The following is an 18,204-nucleotide window of genomic DNA, read 5'->3' on the forward strand; positions in this document are numbered from 1 at the left end:
AGATGTCGGCCCTGGCGAGGGACATTGCAGGCATCAGACCACTGAGGCAGAAGGAGGTATTTTAAAGAAGAACTTTACCCATAACAACTTGATAAAAACAATAATGTTTGTTAGAAAGGAACACACATTCCACATTAATAATTATCCTATCAAAATAAGTGTGTGCTGTAAATTGCCTCCAGCATTGCTCCTGTTTCTTCTTGCTGGAGGCTGACATTTTGCTGAAGCCTAGAGCCCCTGAACAGCAGTAAATCATAAAGGAGAACTAATGCCTGGTACACACAATGAGGTTATCGGACAAATGATTGTCCGTTTTCTTTTACATGCTAGTCCCATATCAAAAATGAAGAGGTTAAGAAAATTCTCGTATGGCAGAATAAAAATTTGGAAGTGATGTAATGTATTGTATTGTATTTTCGAACGACAATGATACTGATTAAATAAAAATCAAACTATCTGGTATCGTACGAGAACATTTTTTGTGTTTGTCCCTTCAGATAATATCGGATGAACTGTCGTGATTGGCTCTCGAAAGCTGTGTACCAACGATCAGATTATCGTACGATCCCTTTAAAAGCAGTATTTTTATAGGATTTTATGATCTTGTGTATGAGCCTTAAACCCATTGATTTAATGGTTTCCAAAAATAGTTTAATTCCTGGAATGCCAGGATTGCTGTTACATTTGATTGTGTCCTTAACCAAGCTGTCAAACCATCAAATGGCAGTTGCAGATCAAACAGAAGTAGCTTCCTTGGCTGCAAAGGATAGGAGGGTTTAATTCAGCTTTAAGGCTGTCAGCAGATTGGCCTTTACAAACTTGGCAGTGCCTAAAAATAGAGAGCAACTGAGCATGTGCAGAGCAGGGTGAGACAGTATATTACTGGATTTAAACAGTATAGACCAGTGATGGGGAACCTTGGCACCCCAGATATTTTGGAACTACATTTCCCATGATGCTATTGCCCTCTGCAGTGTAGTTTAGCATCATGGGAAATTTAGTTCCAAAATATCTGGGGTGCCAAGGTTCGCCATCACTGCTATAGACATTTATTGTTAATGTTTTACATGGCTATACCTGCAAAATGGGCCAGCCTGATGTGATCTAGCAGGACTTCATTTTCTGACTAAAGTGCCACCCTAATTCTACTTTAAGTTTTAGTATAGAGTAGAGAAGATTTCAATTTTTTTAAACGAATAAATGGATATCAGACTATACAGGCCAGACAAGGAGCAAATACTTGATATTTTATAAAGAATATACAATTTATTAGACAACATTAGTTAAAAAGATTATACAATGTGTATGTATCTGAACAGTTAAAAACACATCACTAATAGTGCTGATAGAGTTCACTGTAGATAGTTGTACACCAAAGATTGAATACTGATGCAGTAGGTGTTCATGCATCAACGCGTTTCACCAAATTTGCTTCATCAGGGCTGATGAAAAATATGCAGCATTCGTCTAAAGAGAAACAATATCATTTTCATAATATTTGAATCTTTACAAACATCCAGCATATACTGCAGTCATGCACTTGTCATGTGGGACCCACCTCATCACAAAGCCACAATAGCACCGAAACTCCCTGGGAGGGCGCCTGAAGGATAGTTAGATCATCTGTCAAGTTTTTTATTGCAGCCTGTTTCCCCACTGGAAGATTCACCCTTCTATCTGTACTAGTGACCTCTTTGACTGAGAAACATAGTGATGGAAAATCCAAAATTTTAGGTGTTCCTAGAACAAGATGTAGGGGGGAAATGTTCAAATGGGGACACCTGCACCTGCTGTCTAAGAGAAGAATTTTCCTCACTCTGGGTGATTACCTCTTGTTGCATCTCTGGGGCAGAAAACAACAGTTTCTAACCACTTAAACCCTGGAAGGTTTTACTCCCTTCATGACCAGGCCATTTATTTTGATACGGCACTGAGTTACTATAACTGACAATTGCGCGGACATGCGATGTTGTACCCAAATAAAATTCATGTTATTTTGCGCTATAAACAAAAAAAGACAGACAATTTAAAAAAAAAAAAAAAACAATATTTTTTTACTTTATGCTATAAACATTCCCAATAAAAAAATGTAAAAAACCAAATTTATTCATCATTTTAGACCAATATGTTTTCTGCTACATTGTTTTGGTAAAAAAAATACCAATAAGTGTATATTGATTGGTTTGCACAAAAGTTATAGCATCTACAAACTATGGTATATTTTTATGTAATTGTTATTTATTTATTTTTTTACTAGCAATGATGGTGATCAGCGATTTTTAGCGTGACTACAACATTGTAGCAGACAAATTGGACACCTGACACTTGTGACACTTTTTTTTGGGGACCAGTGACACTAATACAGTGATCAGTGCTAAAAAAATGCACTCTTAATGTAATAATGACACTGGCAGGGAAGGGGTTAACATCAGGGCGATCAAAGGGTTTAGTGTGCTCCTAGGGAGTGCTTTCTAACGGTGTGTGTGTGTGTGTGTGTGTGTGGGGGGGGGGGGGGTTGACTTAACTGGAAACACAAGTTGCAACTTGCAGAAACACAAGATCTCCATCTTCCTCTCTGACAGAACTGCCTTGTTTACATTGCACCAAAATGCATTGGTTGTTAAGGATGTGGCAGCCGGCTTCCCGGACCACTCCTTAGCAACCAGGTATTTCCCGTGTATTTAAAGAGAAAAAAAACACAAAATGCATAAAACTGCATGCAAAAACGCATCATTAACAGGTTTAAAAATGCGCCAGAAAAATGCATCAAGCACAGCCCGCATTGATGTGAACCCAGACTTAGGTCTGGTATGGATTTTGAGGGGAACCCCACACCAAAATAAAACAAACAGCGTGGGGCCCCCCCCAAAATCAATACCAGACTATTATCCGAGCATGCAGCCTGGCAGGCCAGGAAAGTGGGGGAAAGAGCGAGCGTCCCCCCTTCTGAACCATACCAGGCCACATGGGGGGTGCTTTGGGGCAGGAACCCAAAGCACCTTTTCCCCATGTTGAGGGGGACAAGAGTCTCTTCCTCACAACCCTGGGCTGTGGTTGTGGGGATCTGCAGGCAGGGGGCTTAACGGACTCTGGAAGCCCCCTTTAAGAAAGGGGGGCCCCAGAACCCAGCCCTATGTGAATGAGTAACGCAGAGCCCCCAGCCTTAAAGCAACCCCCATGTTGAGGGCATGTGGCCTGGTATGGTTCATAAGGGGGGGGGGTGCTCGCTTGTCCCCCCCCCTTTCTGGTCTGCCAGGCTGCATGCTCAGATAAGGGTCTTGTATGGATTTTGGGCAGGATCCCGTGCCGTTTTTTTTTTTTTTGTATTATTGGTGTGGGGTTTCCCCTCAAAATCCATACCAGACCTGAAGGACCTGGTATGGATTTTGGGGGGGGGACCCCACGCCGTTTTTGTTTTTCAATAAATTTTGCATTGCTAAAATTGCCTCTAAGCACATCTGATCCGAATTGGATGCGACTTCCAATAAATTCAAATTCAAAGTAACACAGAGCCCCCAGCCTTAAAGCAACCCCCATGTTGAGGGCATGTGGCCTGGTATGGTTCATGAGGGGGGGGGGGTGCTCGCTTGTCCCCCCCCCTTTCTGGTCTGCCAGGCTGCATGCTCAGATAAGGGTCTTGTATGGATTTTGGGCAGGATCCCGTGACGTTTTTTTTTTTTTTTTTGTATTATTGGTGTGGGGTTTCCCCTCAAAATCCATACCAGACCTGAAGGACCTGGTATGGATTTTGGGGGGGGGGGATCCCACGCCATTTTTGTTTTTTAATAAATTTTGCATTGCTAAAATTGCCTCTAAGTACATCTGATCCGAATTGGATGTGACTTTCAATAAATTCAAAGGAAATCAGACCCAAGTGGGACCGAAGTAGTACAGAAACCCTTTTCAAAAATCGGACTAACACAAGTTAGACCAGTTAAGACGGCTCATAGGATAACCTTGATTCTTACATGTCATGCGACATGTGCTCTCAAAGTCAGAGCGCATTTCGCACCAGTGTGAACCGGACCTTAGTGGTAGTCAAAGGCTGAGCTTTTTTTTTTTACTCAAGCTTTTAACTTTCTTGAGTCCCGGTTCACTTATGTGCGATGACAGACATCGCATGTGATTCAGGGCGCACTGCTCTAAAAATCACATGCGATGTCTGTGCAATGCGAATTCAGCCATACAGATTGTATGGCTGAATTTGCATCGATTCGGACAGAACACGCACAGGACCCTTTTTTGGGTCCACAGCAGAATCGGATTGCATGGTGGTTCACACCTATACGATCCGATTCATGTCCGAACTGTCAGTTCGCACTGCGATATGCAAACTGATCTGGGGGTGTTGTTAACTTTGCATTGACACCCCCCAGCGATTCGCATATGGCAGTGTGAACTGCCTGTGAGTTGAATGCGATGCGGGATTCCCAGATCGCATATATGTGAACCGAGCCTGAAAGTCTACTTGCACTTTCAGTGCAGTTACACATACTGATTTACTTTGGCCAATCTACGTAGCAACATCTTGGATGCGCCTCCTCCTCTTTGCCACTCATCCTTTTCTTAAAGGAGAACTAAATTCTCTCAAGCAACATGTACTATTTTTTATCTCTGTGCTGCTAGTCTTAGTAAATAGACAGGAACTTATGTTATATTTAGTTTTTTTAAACTTTTTTTTTTTTTACATTTCGTTAGTTGCATTGTGGTTTCTAGGCTGGGCCAAAATTATGTCAGTCTTAATGGGCATCAGCTAAGCGCACCTTCCTGCCTGCATGCCTGTGCTAAGGGCAGATGGATTCCAGGAAGTAAATGCTACATGAATCATCTGCCCTTACTCAAGATGGCCCTAGAAATGCTAGAGGGGTTGTTTCTCAAAGTGATTTCTCAACAAAACAAAACATGGAGACATTGATGGATAGGTGAGTTTGCTTTGAACATTAGAAATGAATTTGGTTTTCAGTTTGTGTAAACCCTTCCATATATATCCAGTGAAGTGACTGGCCTCAGGTGGTACATAGAATACTCCTATATAAACTGTACCTGTTTATCTGCTGTCTTGTCTTCTCTTTTCTACATCCATTCAAAGTCCAGAATTTATAAAGCTTGTGTGAGCTTTCAGAAAGCATGGGGTGGAGAGCTGAAATTACATTCTGCAGATCTCAGGGAGGAGAGCTGAGAGCTGATTGGAGGGAAGGGTCACATCCCCTTCATACAGCACACAGGAACAGAGCTGAAGCTGTCAATCATAGGCTGGGCGCTGGAGCTCCAATGTTTATCATTGTATACAAGGCTTACTCTAATTGGCCAAGGTGGAGAAGTAGAAAGATATTGTCCACCTCGGCTAAAGAGAGGAAGTGTCTCATACTGCTGCCAGAACACAGTGTACATAGTTAATGGCAGGCATCCCAACCTGCAAAAACTAATTTCACCGCCGCTGCCGCGCTCTTCCTGCGCTGCCCCCCCCCCCCCCCCGCACTAATTTAACACAACTAGAGGATGATCAAATTAAATGGAATCAGTATACAGAGGTTTACTTCTTCTGAGAGATATTAACCACTTAAGCCCCAGCCCTATTTCGGACACTTTTTGTTTACAAGTTAAAACCAGTATTTTTTCCTAGAAAACTACTTAGAACCCCCAAACATTATGTATATTTTTTTAGCAAAGACTCTGGAGAATAAAATGTCGGTCATTGCAAAACTTTTTGTCAAGCGGTATTTGCGCAGCGGTCTTTAAAACGCCATTTTTTTGGGAAAAAATTGAAAAATCACATTTCACTGCATTTAAAAAATACTAAACAGTAAAGTTAGCCCATTTTTTTTGTATATTGTGAAAAATGATGTCACGCCGAGTAAATAGATACCCAACATGTTACGGTTTAAAATTGCGCCCCCCCCCCGTGGGATGGCGACAAACTACGGTCAATAGAGATCTCAATCTGCGACGCTTTAAATTTATTTAACGGTTACCAGTTTAGAGGTAGAGTGTAGCTCTTTTTTTTTAATTATTGCGCACGCTCTAGCGATCGCGGCGATACCTCACATGTGGGGTTTGAACAGCGATTTCATTCGCGGCTCGACTTGCATATACGTTTTTTTTTGTGCGCGAGCTAACGGTGACGGGGGCGGCGAAATTTTTTTTTTTTTTTCCTATTTATTTTTTATTTTTTTTAAACTTTATTACATGTTTTTAAAAAAAAAAAAAAATCTGATCACTTTTATTGCTGTCACAAGCAATGTAAACATCCCTTGTGACAGCAATATGTGTGATAGGTACACTTTATGGAGGGAATGAGGGTCTAAATGACCCCTCCACTACACTTCCCTGTATGCAAAACGCCGAAAACTGCATTTTTGCATACAGCCGTTTTTTAAATTTGCCGCCTTTTGCAGCACAGTAACCCGGAAGTGACGTCATGGACGCCGCCTCCGGGTTACGTCATCGGAGCCCCGATCGATGCCGTTTCCGGCATTCATCGGGACTCCATCCAGCCGGTGGGACGGGAGCCCCGGGCAAAGCCACGGAAGGCGGTGGGAGGGGGGGGACGTCCCCTCCCGCCCCCCCGGGTAACGATCGAGCGGCTCCCGAGCCGCATTGATCGGTACCGACGGAAAGCCGACCGTCGGCTTCAAACCATGGTACCGGGATGATGCCTCTAACTAGAGGCATCATCCCGGTATAAACCCGCAAAGTGTACCGACGTATCGGTACGTTGATATGCGGTAAGTGGTTAACCACTTGCCGACCGCCGCACGCCGATCTACGCCGGCGGTCAGCCCCTCACAGGCAAAGTGACGTAGGGCTACGTCACTAGCTTGTGAGGGTCTAGGGAGCGAGCGCGCGCCGCCGGAGGCGCGCTCCCGCTCCCGCGTGGTCACGGACCCCCCCGCGCGTGTGACCGGCGGACCCGATGTCCGCCGGCCACTCTGCGATCGGCGGGGGAGAGGGAGAAAGTCAGGCAGCTTGTGTAAACAAGCTGCCTGTCATTCTCCCCTCTGTATGAGAGCTGATCATATGGATCTACTATGTAGATCCGTTGATCACTCTGCATACAGCTGAATCGCAGATCGCCGCCATTACGCGTTAAAAAAAAAAACAACAAAAATGACAAAAATCTTTCCCTTAGTCAGTAAACGCAATAACTTTTGCGCAAACCAATCAAAATACGCTTTTTGCGATTTTTTTTACCAAACATAGGTAGCATAAAACAAATTGGCCGAAAATGTTAAAAAATTTTGACTTTTACATTTTTTCATCGGGACTCCATCCAGCCGGCGGACGTGCCGGCTGGGTGCTCGGGGCTCCCGGTGGGACGGGAGCCCCGGGCAAAGCCACGGAAGGCGGTGGGAGGGGGGGGACGTCCCCTCCCGCCCCCCCGGGTAACGATCGAGCGGCTCCCGAGCCGCATTGATCGGTACCGACGGAAAGCCGACCGTCGGCTTCAAACCATGGTACCGGGATGATGCCTCTAACTAGAGGCATCATCCCGGTATAAACCCGCAAAGTGTACCGACGTATCGGTACGTTGATATGCGGTAAGTGGTTAACCACTTGCCGACCGCCGCACGCCGATCTACGCCGGCGGTCAGCCCCTCACAGGCAAAGTGACGTAGGGCTACGTCACTAGCTTGTGAGGGTCTAGGGAGCGAGCGCGCGCCGCCGGAGGCGCGCTCCCGCTCCCGCGTGGTCACGGACCCCCCCGCGCGTGTGACCGGCGGACCCGATGTCCGCCGGCCACTCTGCGATCGGCGGGGGAGAGGGAGAAAGTCAGGCAGCTTGTGTAAACAAGCTGCCTGTCATTCTCCCCTCTGTATGAGAGCTGATCATATGGATCTACTATGTAGATCCATTGATCACTCTGCATACAGCTGAATCGCAGATCGCCGCCATTACGCGTTAAAAAAAAAAACAACAAAAATGACAAAAATCTTTCCCTTAGTCAGTAAACGCAATAACTTTTGCGCAAACCAATCAAAATACGCTTTTTGCGATTTTTTTTACCAAACATAGGTAGCATAAAACAAATTGGCCGAAAATGTTAAAAAATTTTGATTTTACATTTTTTTGGGGGGGAATTTCATATAAAAAAAAGGGAAAAATATTGCTATTTTTGCAAAATTGACGCTCTTTTTTTGTTTATAGCGCGTGATCAAAAAATCGCACAGGTGATCAAATACCGCCAAAAGAAAGCTCTGTTTGTGGGAAAAAAAGGACGCCAAATTCGTTTAGGTACAGTGTCGCACGACCGCGCAATTGTCCGTTAAAGTCACGCAGTGCCGAATCGCAAAATACCCCCTGGTCGTTTAGCAGCCAAATCCTCCGGGGCTTAAGTGGTTAAAGGAACACCCTAACCACTATGACCACTTGATTTAAAGTAGTCATGGTGGTAGGAGTCAGAAACACTGCACATGCTTGGATATTTACAGTTATGTGCTGGGGGCTAGTTGCACCCCTAGCACATATGACTTAGGCAGCCAGAAAAGGTCATGTCCTCATTCATACATGTATGAACAAGGACATGACATATTATGACAAAACACAACTAGTTATTAAAAAACATATTGCAACAATTTACACACGCTAATGCACATACCTTTTCTACTTATTTTGAAGACTGCCGGCGGTTACTGCTCGTGCGGTTACTGCTGGCGGTTACTGCTGGTGGGTAATGCTGGCGGTTACTGCTGGCGGTTACTGCTGGTGGGTAATGCTGGCGGTTACTGCTGGTGGGTACTGCTGGTGGGTAGTGCTGGCGTTCACTGCTAGCAGGTAGTGCTTGCGGGTACTGCTGGTGGTTACTGCTGGTGATTACTGCTGGGGGGTAAGGCTGGTGGGTACTGCTGGCGGGTAGTGTTGGTGGTTTCTGCTGGCGGGTACTCCTGACAGTTACTGCTGGCTGGTAATGCTGGTGGGTAGTGCTGGCGGGTACTGCTGGTAATGCTGGTGGGTACTGCTGGCGGGTACTGCTGGCTGGTAATGCTGGTGGGTAATGCTGGCGGGTAATACTGGTGGATACTGCTGCCGCTGCTGGCGGGTAATGCTGGTCATGTGGGTACTTCTGTAGAGAGCAGAGCCCATGCTTCCTGTATGCCTCCTGTCACAGGCAGAGTGCATTTCATATCACTCCGCCTGTGACAGAGCTGGAACTACACAGGAAGCAGCGGCTCTGCCACTTACTGAAGACATCCTAAGTCTTCCACGGCAGCTGGGAGATCGCTCGGCGCTTGCGGGTGTCCATGAGCCGCTGGCCAAAGGCGGGGAAACTTCCGTAAGACGCGGGAGACTTGGGATGTCTGATATGGGGAGCACATGGCTTTCCCTAACTTGAATGTAACCCCTGTAGCAGCACACTTACCCTATCAATCCCTTCCAAAAAATTCCTAACATCCCAAATTTCCCAACATTTTATCATATTATTAAAGATTAGACATTTAATGAGATTTTTACATCAACATGCCACTATAAAGCAGCAACTTCAACAATTTACAGTGGAAACCGTTAGAGCCTGTGGCTACGGACTTTTTTTTTTGCTTCATGGCTTTGTTTCCCATATAGGAATGTAAAACCCATTTAAAATAAGTCAAAAGGAAGTCAACGGCAGGTTAAATATAGCTGTCAATTCATTTTGAATGCTTTCAGAAGCATTTCAAGCTGATCTCCCGTACCACGTTTAAACACACCCTTGCGATCTTGATGCAGGTTCCAATGTATTGTTACCAGTGCCGCCGGTGCAGTTTGCAAAAACAGTACATTTATGCACACCAAATCGCATGGCACCACAGTACCAAGCGATTTGGTGCAGTGATTTTCTAAAAGTAGTGCAAGCACTACTTTTCCTGCGCTCCAGTGCATTTTGCAGCCAAATCAAATTAATTGGGCTGTCAAAATACATCATAAGGGAACGCGCAGCAATCACAGGGAAATACCAAGAAAATGGCGCGTAGGGGGTGACAAAAAATGTAGCCAGGAAAATGGACTTTCCCAGCTTTTGTAAATAGACCTTTTTGGAAAGTGCTTGTTTGCTCTCATTCAGCAGTGTTCATTTTGATGTCAAATTTTGATTTAGTTTTAGTCATAGTCTTTTGACTTACTAAGAATGACATCTATCAGTCATCATATTTTAATTTAATTAACGTTATTAATATATGTAGCACTGCCCCCTAGAGGGCTGCTGAAGATTACACTTCAAGGATTCCTCTGGGTTACCCATAGCAACTGCAAGCAGAAATGGTTTTATTGTAATTGGGATGGGAGAAGGGATGAGTGACATACTCCAACTGTTAACTATTCACAATGCCGAGAACTCTAAACTTGAGAATGCGACAAGGCCGCTGCTTCATCCTGCCACTTGAATGAGGATGAGGTAAGTGTTTCCATTACATTTCTCTTCAGGGCACTCCCCCTAGTACCCCATTTCTCACTGGGCTAGCTGACACTTGTCCACTGACTCTACATTTCGGAGTGGTCCCCTTCCTGGGCAGACCCCAATGGGCAAGTTCCTCTGTACTCACGGACACTGTTTTTCCAGATTCTGCTGTGCCCCAACTCCTGTAGTCATCTTCTCCTGGACCTCTGGGTTCAGTCTCAAGCCCCTGGTACACCAGCCGGACTGCCTGTGACCACCATTAACCGCTGCAGAAGAGGAGGCAGCCGTTACCCTCCTTCTGGGTCCTGGATTTCCGCCCAAAGACCCCTACCTCATGTGCGCATGGCTTTTTATACACTGTCCGAATCACACACTGGGCACACTGAGTAGACCTAACTATCAATCCTGCTCCCTAAAAGCAGAGTGCACATATGTTTTATCTGCTGCTCTTCTGGTAAGCAGAGAGAGCCAAAAACTACACTCTTTTACCTAGCACCTGACAAGGAGGGTGCTACATCTAATAAAGTTTTTTTTATTAGTAATTAGTTTGGGTAAAGTTCCACTTTAATGTCTGCGTAAGTATGGACTCTTGTAGTGGGCACGTGCCCTTCACTTAAGCACTGCCTCCTGAGATGTGTGACATAGACATCCCTAGAGGCAGCAGGGGCGATCCTGCGTAATCCTTACCTAGGCAATAAATCAGGACTACTCCACTCTATAACACAATATATAGGTATTAACTTTTCCTATAAGATAAAACTGGGTGTGATTGTATAAAAGGGGAAGGGGAGGGGTAGAAAAGAGGTAAGAGGAAGTTCATTTAATGAGTGAAGGTCTGATTTAAAGACACCCTGGCACAATAATTTTAAGGACATGTAGAGAAGAGTTGACATACTGAATGTTCCAACTGTATTTAATGGTCAATGCTACTGCATTGCAGAAAACCGGTCACTTGAAGTCCACTAGAAAACCAACACTTTTGGGGTGTCCATTACCACGCTACCCTACAGCTTTCACAGGTTCCCCCCTCTGACTTCCATGTACCTGTGGGAGAGAGTAATGACGTGGAGGTCAGTAGGAGGAACAAGTGCAGGACCCGGGAGATCAATACTCCCGGATGTGTTTGTTTCTCAATGGCCTTCAAGAGATTGGTTCTCAACAAAGCGATGGGCTTTGAGGGACCAACTCTCAGAAATGGAGCAACATTAAACCCTCCCTGTCTTCATAGGAAAGAGTTAACAGTGGACAGTGTAGTCTCCAGCCAGTCTGTTAGTCTGAAGGAGGAAGGGGAGGTGCGCTACACACAGAGTGCAGAGTTTAGGGGTGCACCTGTGGGAGCTGTCACTTGTAAACTCAGTATTCTGTGTTTACAAGTGACAGTGGTGAGAGGGGAGCAGAGGACCACAATCAAAGGTGGTAGAACTCTGCTCCGCCACATTTTGGCTACAAAAAAAACCCTGGCTAAAAAACGTTTTGATGCCCATGTTCTTTGGGCCCTCAGATGCCACTACATAAACAGTCATGATTTTGTGATGGACATCACTGCATGGATTCAGAAATACTTCCAAAATAAACACAGTTCGCTGTGCTAATGCACGTTAAATGTCTATAATGCGAAGAAGAAGCCATATCTGAACCAGATACAGAAATGCCAAAGTCTCTGTGCCAAAGCTCATTTAAAATGGTCTGTTGCAAAGTGGAAAACTGATCTGTGGTTAGACAAATCGAAAACTGACATTCTTTTTGGCAACAAAGGGTACCACATCCTCTAGACTTAACAGGAACGGGTCCTTCCGGCTTGTTATCAGCACTCAGTTTAAAAACCTGCATCTCTGATGGCATAGCTCCCAACTGTCCCTGATTTCAAGGGTCTGTCCCTAATTTGGCACAAAGTCCATCTGTCCCTTTTTCCTCCTTATTTGTCCCTCATTTTGGTCTGATCTGAATAGTTGTATATAAAATACACTATTTTTATCTTTCAAAAAGTGTTTCTCAGTGCTAAACCTAAAATTTCTACATTATTGCATTTGCAAATGTTAAAATCCAGTATAAAGAAATAATAGTGGTAAAAAAAGAGCACTTGTGAGTTTAACTAAAAATGTTTTTGTATCATTCTTCTTTAAGAGGGCGTGCCAGGGGGTATGTCCCATTCCTACATACTTTTACAAATAGGTGTCCCTCATTCCTATCTTAAAAAGTTGGGAAGTATGCCGATGGAATAGGTGTGCATTAGTGCATAAATACACATCTGGAACGGCACCATCAATGCTAAAAGATAAGCAGTATATGCTCCCATCCACACAATGTCTTTTTCAGGGAAGGCTTTGCATATTTTATCAGGACAATGCTAAGCACTGACAACAGCATGGATTCATAGGAGAAAAGCCTTGTGCTTGACTGGCCTGTCTGCAGTCCAGACCTTTCACCAATTAAAAATATATGGCACATCTTAAAATAAAAAGTATGACAAAGAAGACCCAGGACTGTTGAGCAGTTGGAATCCTATATCAGGAATCAATGGGACAATATTACTCTCCCAAAAATCCAGCAACTGTTCTTAGTTCCCAGACATTTACAGTGTTGTTAAAAGAAGATGGGATGCTTCACCGTGGTAAACATGGCCGTGTCCCAAATTTTTTGAGACGTGTTGCTGCCAATAATTTTAAAATTAACCTATTTTTTCTTAAATTTGTACATTTTCTCAGTTTAAAGCGGAGTTCCGGCCTCGGGGGTCAATTTGAGCTAAAAATACCCCCGGGACAGTCAGGGCTAGTACATTCCATAATGGATAGCCTCTGAACTGTCCCGGGTCGCACTTACCTGTAAGAAGAAATACTTACCTTGAAAATTTCTTCTCCAGCGCTGCCATCTCAGCTGTGGGCAGCTGAAGCCGCAGCGTCCCTCTTCGTGTCCTCTTCGTGACGTCGGAGTCCCACAATGCACTGCACCGGCCCCGTTCGTCACTTCCGGTGCAGGCGGGGCATCCCTGCACAGCTTCTGGGCATGCCCAGAAGCCGTTTAGCACTGAATGCCGCGCCTGCACCTGAAGTGACGAGCGGGGCCGGTGCAGGCGCATTGATTCCTGGGAGCGATGACGTTCAGCTCCCAGGAATCATCACAAACCGGAAGTGACTGCGCGGTCCGCAGCCGCAGAGGGAGGAAGTGGAAGGAAGGTGAGTATATTTTCTTCTATAATAAGGTAAGTGACCAAAAAAAAGTTGCCAGTATATATTTCTTTTTCAGGTTCCCCTTAGCAAGCGGATGGCCCAAAATCGATTTTATCGATTTTGAGGCCGGAACTCCGCTTTAACCAGTTCCTGCCCGACATATAAACAAACGACGGGCAGGCGGAACACACGCTGTTACGGGTGGACGTCGTATGATGCCCCCCCCAGAACGCACCTCTAATGTGCCCCACGGGCTGTGCTGCGACTTGATCTGCTCTGTCCACCAGACACAGTGGATGACCAAACAGTGTATCGGCCGCTGCCAATACCATGTGATTGCTGTGACTAATCACAGCAGACAATAATATATTCTTTTATTCATGCCATCCATTGTTTAGTTTTGTATTGATCTCTGTCACAGTGATCACATGGTACAGACATGGCCAATCACAGTCCATCTGTACCATGTGATTAGCCGTGACCAATCACAGCTAACCACAATAGTAAACACTGAATGAATCTATTTCATTTAGTAAAAATGGTTGCTTATCACAGTTAAATTCACAGGTATAAGCAATCATAGTGTTTAAAGAAAAGAAAATCCTGATCACTTCTCCAGAGTAGCACAATGTTAGTATGGTAACACTGTATTGCTCTGCTCATAGTATGTTAAAAACAAAAATTGTAAGAAAATAAAAACTTTTTTTTTTTTTTACATACTGTCACCAATCAGTGTCCCTAATCAACACCAACACCAGTTATATGATAATGCTTTACTGCACTGATGACAGTATGCAAATAAAAAAAAAACATGTAAGTTCTTAATTTTCCAAAAAAAAGTGACAAAAAATTGTAAAAAAAAGTTGTCATGCCTCCTACTAAATACCTTGGACTGTCTACTTTCCAAAAAGGGATAATTTGGGGGATATCTGTACTGTCCTGACATTTTTGGGGCCTCAAGAATTGAGAGTCTGTCAGTACATCAGGATTGATCAATCTTCAGATATTCATCCTATAGTTTGTAGACTCTATAACTTTCCTACAGACTAAATAATAAACACTGATTTGGGTTATTTTCACTAAAGAAATGTAACAGAGTACAGTTTGGCCTTAGTGTCGGTTCACATTTGTGCGATCACAGAGATCTCTGTGTATATTCGCAGCGTTCCTGCATCGCATTAATGTGAACCGGCATCTACCGTATGAAGAAAGATTATTTGTTTGAAAAATGTTATAACAAAAACAAAGAAAAAAAAAAGTAACTTTTTTGCTCATTTAGCAAAAAATAAAAATCCAGCGGTGATTAACCACATCCCGCCCACCCTATAGCAAATTGACGGCGGGATTGTGGTTGTATTATCCTGACCGGACGTCATATGACGGCGGCAGGATAATACAGCTCTGCGCGCCCCCCGGAGCGGTGATCGGTGATGCGAGGTGTCACTCTGACTCCCTGCATCTCCGATCTCAGTAAAGAGCCTACTGATGTAGGCTCTTTACCATGTGATCAGCCGTGTCCAATCACGGCTGGTCACATAGTAAACAGGAAGAGCCGTTGATCGGCTTTCCTTCGTTCGTGCCTGACAGGCACGAGTAAAGGAGCGCCGTTCGGCGGCTCCCCTGACAGGGGGGGGGGGGTCGGCACTGGTAATCAGATCATTGATTACCAGTGCAGACCCTCGGGGGGGGGGGGGCTCCACTAGAACCACCAGGGATGCCCACCCATGACCCCAGGGATGCCCATCTATGACCCCAGGGATGCCCACTATGGCCACCAGGGATGGCAATCAGGGCTCAGAGAGCCCCCCATTGCCCTCCCCATCAGTGCTGCCCGCCAGTGCCCTCCCTATCAGTGCTGCCCACCAGTGCCCATCATTGCCACCTATCAGTGCCGCCCACCAGTGTCCATTATTGCCCACCAGTGCCGCCTATCAGTGCCCATTAGTGCCCATCAGTGCCGCCCGTCAGTGCCGCCTATCAGTGCCCACCAGTGCCACCTATCAGTGTCCATTAGTGCCCATCAGTGCCACCTATCAGTGCCCATCAGTGCCACCTATCAGTGCCCATCAATGCCGCCTATCAGTGCCCAGCAGTGCCGCCTATCAGTGCCCACCAATGCTGCATATCAGTGCTACCTATCAGTGCCAAATATCAGTGCCTATCAGTGCCGCCTATCAGTGCCACCCCATCAGTGCCTCCTCATCAATGCCTGTCAGTGCAGTCTCATCAGTGCTCATCAGTGCAGGAAAAAACTTATTTATTTACAAAATTGTATAACCTAAACAAAAAAACTTTTTTTTTTTTCAAACTTTTCTGTCTTTTTTTATTTGTTTAGCAAAAAGGAAAAAACCCAGAGGTGATCAAATACCACCAAAAGAAAGCTCTATTTGTGGGGGGAAAATTACGTAAATTTGGTGTAGGTACAGTGTTGCATGACCGAGCAATTGTCATTCAAAATGCAACAGCGCTAAAAGGGGAAAATTAGCCTGGGCAGGAAGGGGGTGAAAGTGCCCTGTATTGAAGTGGTTAAATACCACCAAAAAAGCTCTATTTGTTTGAAAAAAAATGATGCAAATTTCATTTGGGTACAGTGATGCATGACCGCGCAATTGTCATTTAAAGTGTGACAGCGCTGAAAGCTGAAAATTTGTCTGGGCAGGAAGGGGGTGAAAATGCCTGGTATTGAAGTGGTTAAACATTTAATATGTTTTCTATTGTGAATAGGATAGGGGCTTATGGGATTTGGAAATCATTGCATTCTGTTTTAAAGTAGATTTTACACAGGGTCCCAACTTTTTTGGGAGTAGGGTTGTATATATATATATTAGGCACTGACCTAGCATGCATATTAGGAGCTCTAGCTTTGTAAAGTTTATACTTGCAGAGAGTTCTGCAGCCATAGGCCGCACAGTGAAGTAAGCAGTCCAGGTTTACCTCCATACCCTAGCACAGGGCACTTTCCACAGTCAGTGGATTACAAAGAACTGCACACTTTAGCCGCAGATCTGAGAAATGAGGACAGTGCGCATGCGCTGACTCCTCCCCGCTGTCTGGACGGTGGCTTGGCTCTTGGAGTGGGGGGTGACGTCAGGTGTGAGCGTGGCTGCAGAGGCCGGGGAAGCTTTGCTCTCCTAACATGTCCTTGCACAAGTGTCAGGAAGAATGGGAGGAATTGGAGAAGGAATTCAAGCAGCTTCAGGTAAGGGAGAGCCGGGGACGGAGGTGTGCTACGAGTTGTCCTAGTCACGTAGAAATGCACGCCTGCTATAGAATAGAAGCTGGGCACTTCTCAGTGGGGTCCGTGCTGTATAATGGAAGGGGAGCCCGGGGATGAAGCTCTATTGTCTTCTATGTTGTAGCTGTGTGTATGAGGATAAAAGCTGGGAGAGCTCATTCTATTCTCACTGCCTTCATTTATCACTAGTGTCATGTGCTGTATACATCATACAGTCCTACAGCTGGGATCCTGCTTCTACAGTCTATAGAGCAGGAGATCCTGTACTGTATGTCTGGTGAGCCATACACTGTTCTCTACACTGACAGACTGGGGGTAAATCCGTCCTGGGCAGCGACAGACCGGGGGGAGGGGCCCGTCCTGGGCAGCGACAGACCGGGGGTAAATCCGTCCTGGGCAGCGACAGACCAGTAGGTAAATCCGTCCTGGGCAGCGACAGACCAGTGGGTACATCCGTCCTGGGCAGCGACAGACCAGTGGGTGTCCGTCCTGGGCAGCGACAGACCAGTGGGTGTCCGTCCTGGGCAGCGACAGACCAGGGGGGAGGGGCCCGTCCTGCGCAGCGACAGACCGGGGGGGAGGGGCCCGTCCTGTGCAGCGACAGACCGGGGGGGCCTGTCCTGTGCAGCGACAGACCGGGGGGGGGCCTGTCCTGCGCAGCGACAGATTGGGGGGGGGGCATCCTGCGCAGCGACAGATTGGGGGGGGGGGCCATCCTGCGCAGCGACAGATTGGGGGGGGGGCCATCCTGCGCAGCGACAGATTGGGGGGGGGGGCCATCCTGCGCAGCGACAGATCGGGGGGGGGCCATCCTGCGCAGCGACAGATCGGGGGGGGGCCATCCTGCGCAGCGACAGATCGGGGGGGGGCCCATCCTGCGCAGCGACAGATCGGGGGGGGCCCATCCTGCGCAGCGACAGATCGGGGGGGGGCCCATCCTGCACAGCGACAGATCGGGGGGGGGCCCATCCTGCACAGCGACAGATCGGGGGGGGCCCATCCTGCACAGCGACAGATCGGGGGGGTGGGCCATCCTGCGCAGCGACAGAGCGGGGGGTGGGCCATCCTGCGCAGCGACAGAGCGGGGGGTGGGCCATCCTGCGCAGCGACAGACCGGGGGGGGGGGGGCCCGTTCTGCGCAGCGACAGACCGGGGGGCCATCCTGCGCAGTGACAGACCAGGGGGGGCCCGTCCTGCGCAGGTTCCCACATCAACACAGTCAGTTTTGATGGGGGAATCCCTGCCGCTGTGCTATTGTACTCTGACAGGGGGAGGTTTCCTAGCCATCAGAATACAGTGATCACTGCTGGCAGCTACAAGTGACAAGAAAAGTCTCACAGGCTGGTTGTATTGAAGCCGATCACTAGATGGATTGAAATTCAAATTTCGATCCATTTATGGCCGGCCTAACAGTCTTTTCACTAACTGTCCTT

The 18,204-nt window shown here is 46.3% G+C and overlaps 1 protein-coding gene across 1 annotated transcript in view; it reads left to right on the forward strand.

The window, feature by feature from the left end:
* Positions 1-16,588: 16,588 nt before the first annotated feature.
* Positions 16,589-18,204, forward strand: part of TMEM120B (transmembrane protein 120B) — a 110,354-nt gene continuing 108,738 nt past the window's right edge. Inside the window, exon 1 of the mRNA XM_082274708.1 lies at positions 16,589-16,735. Coding sequence (XP_082130834.1) covers positions 16,673-16,735 — 63 coding nt within the window. The 5' untranslated portion in view covers positions 16,589-16,672. The remainder of the gene's footprint in view (positions 16,736-18,204) is intronic.

The sequence above is a fragment of the Pelophylax lessonae genome (assembly GCF_965119305.1).
Source record: "Pelophylax lessonae genome assembly, chromosome: 1".
Taxonomy (NCBI): Eukaryota; Metazoa; Chordata; class Amphibia; order Anura; family Ranidae; genus Pelophylax; species Pelophylax lessonae.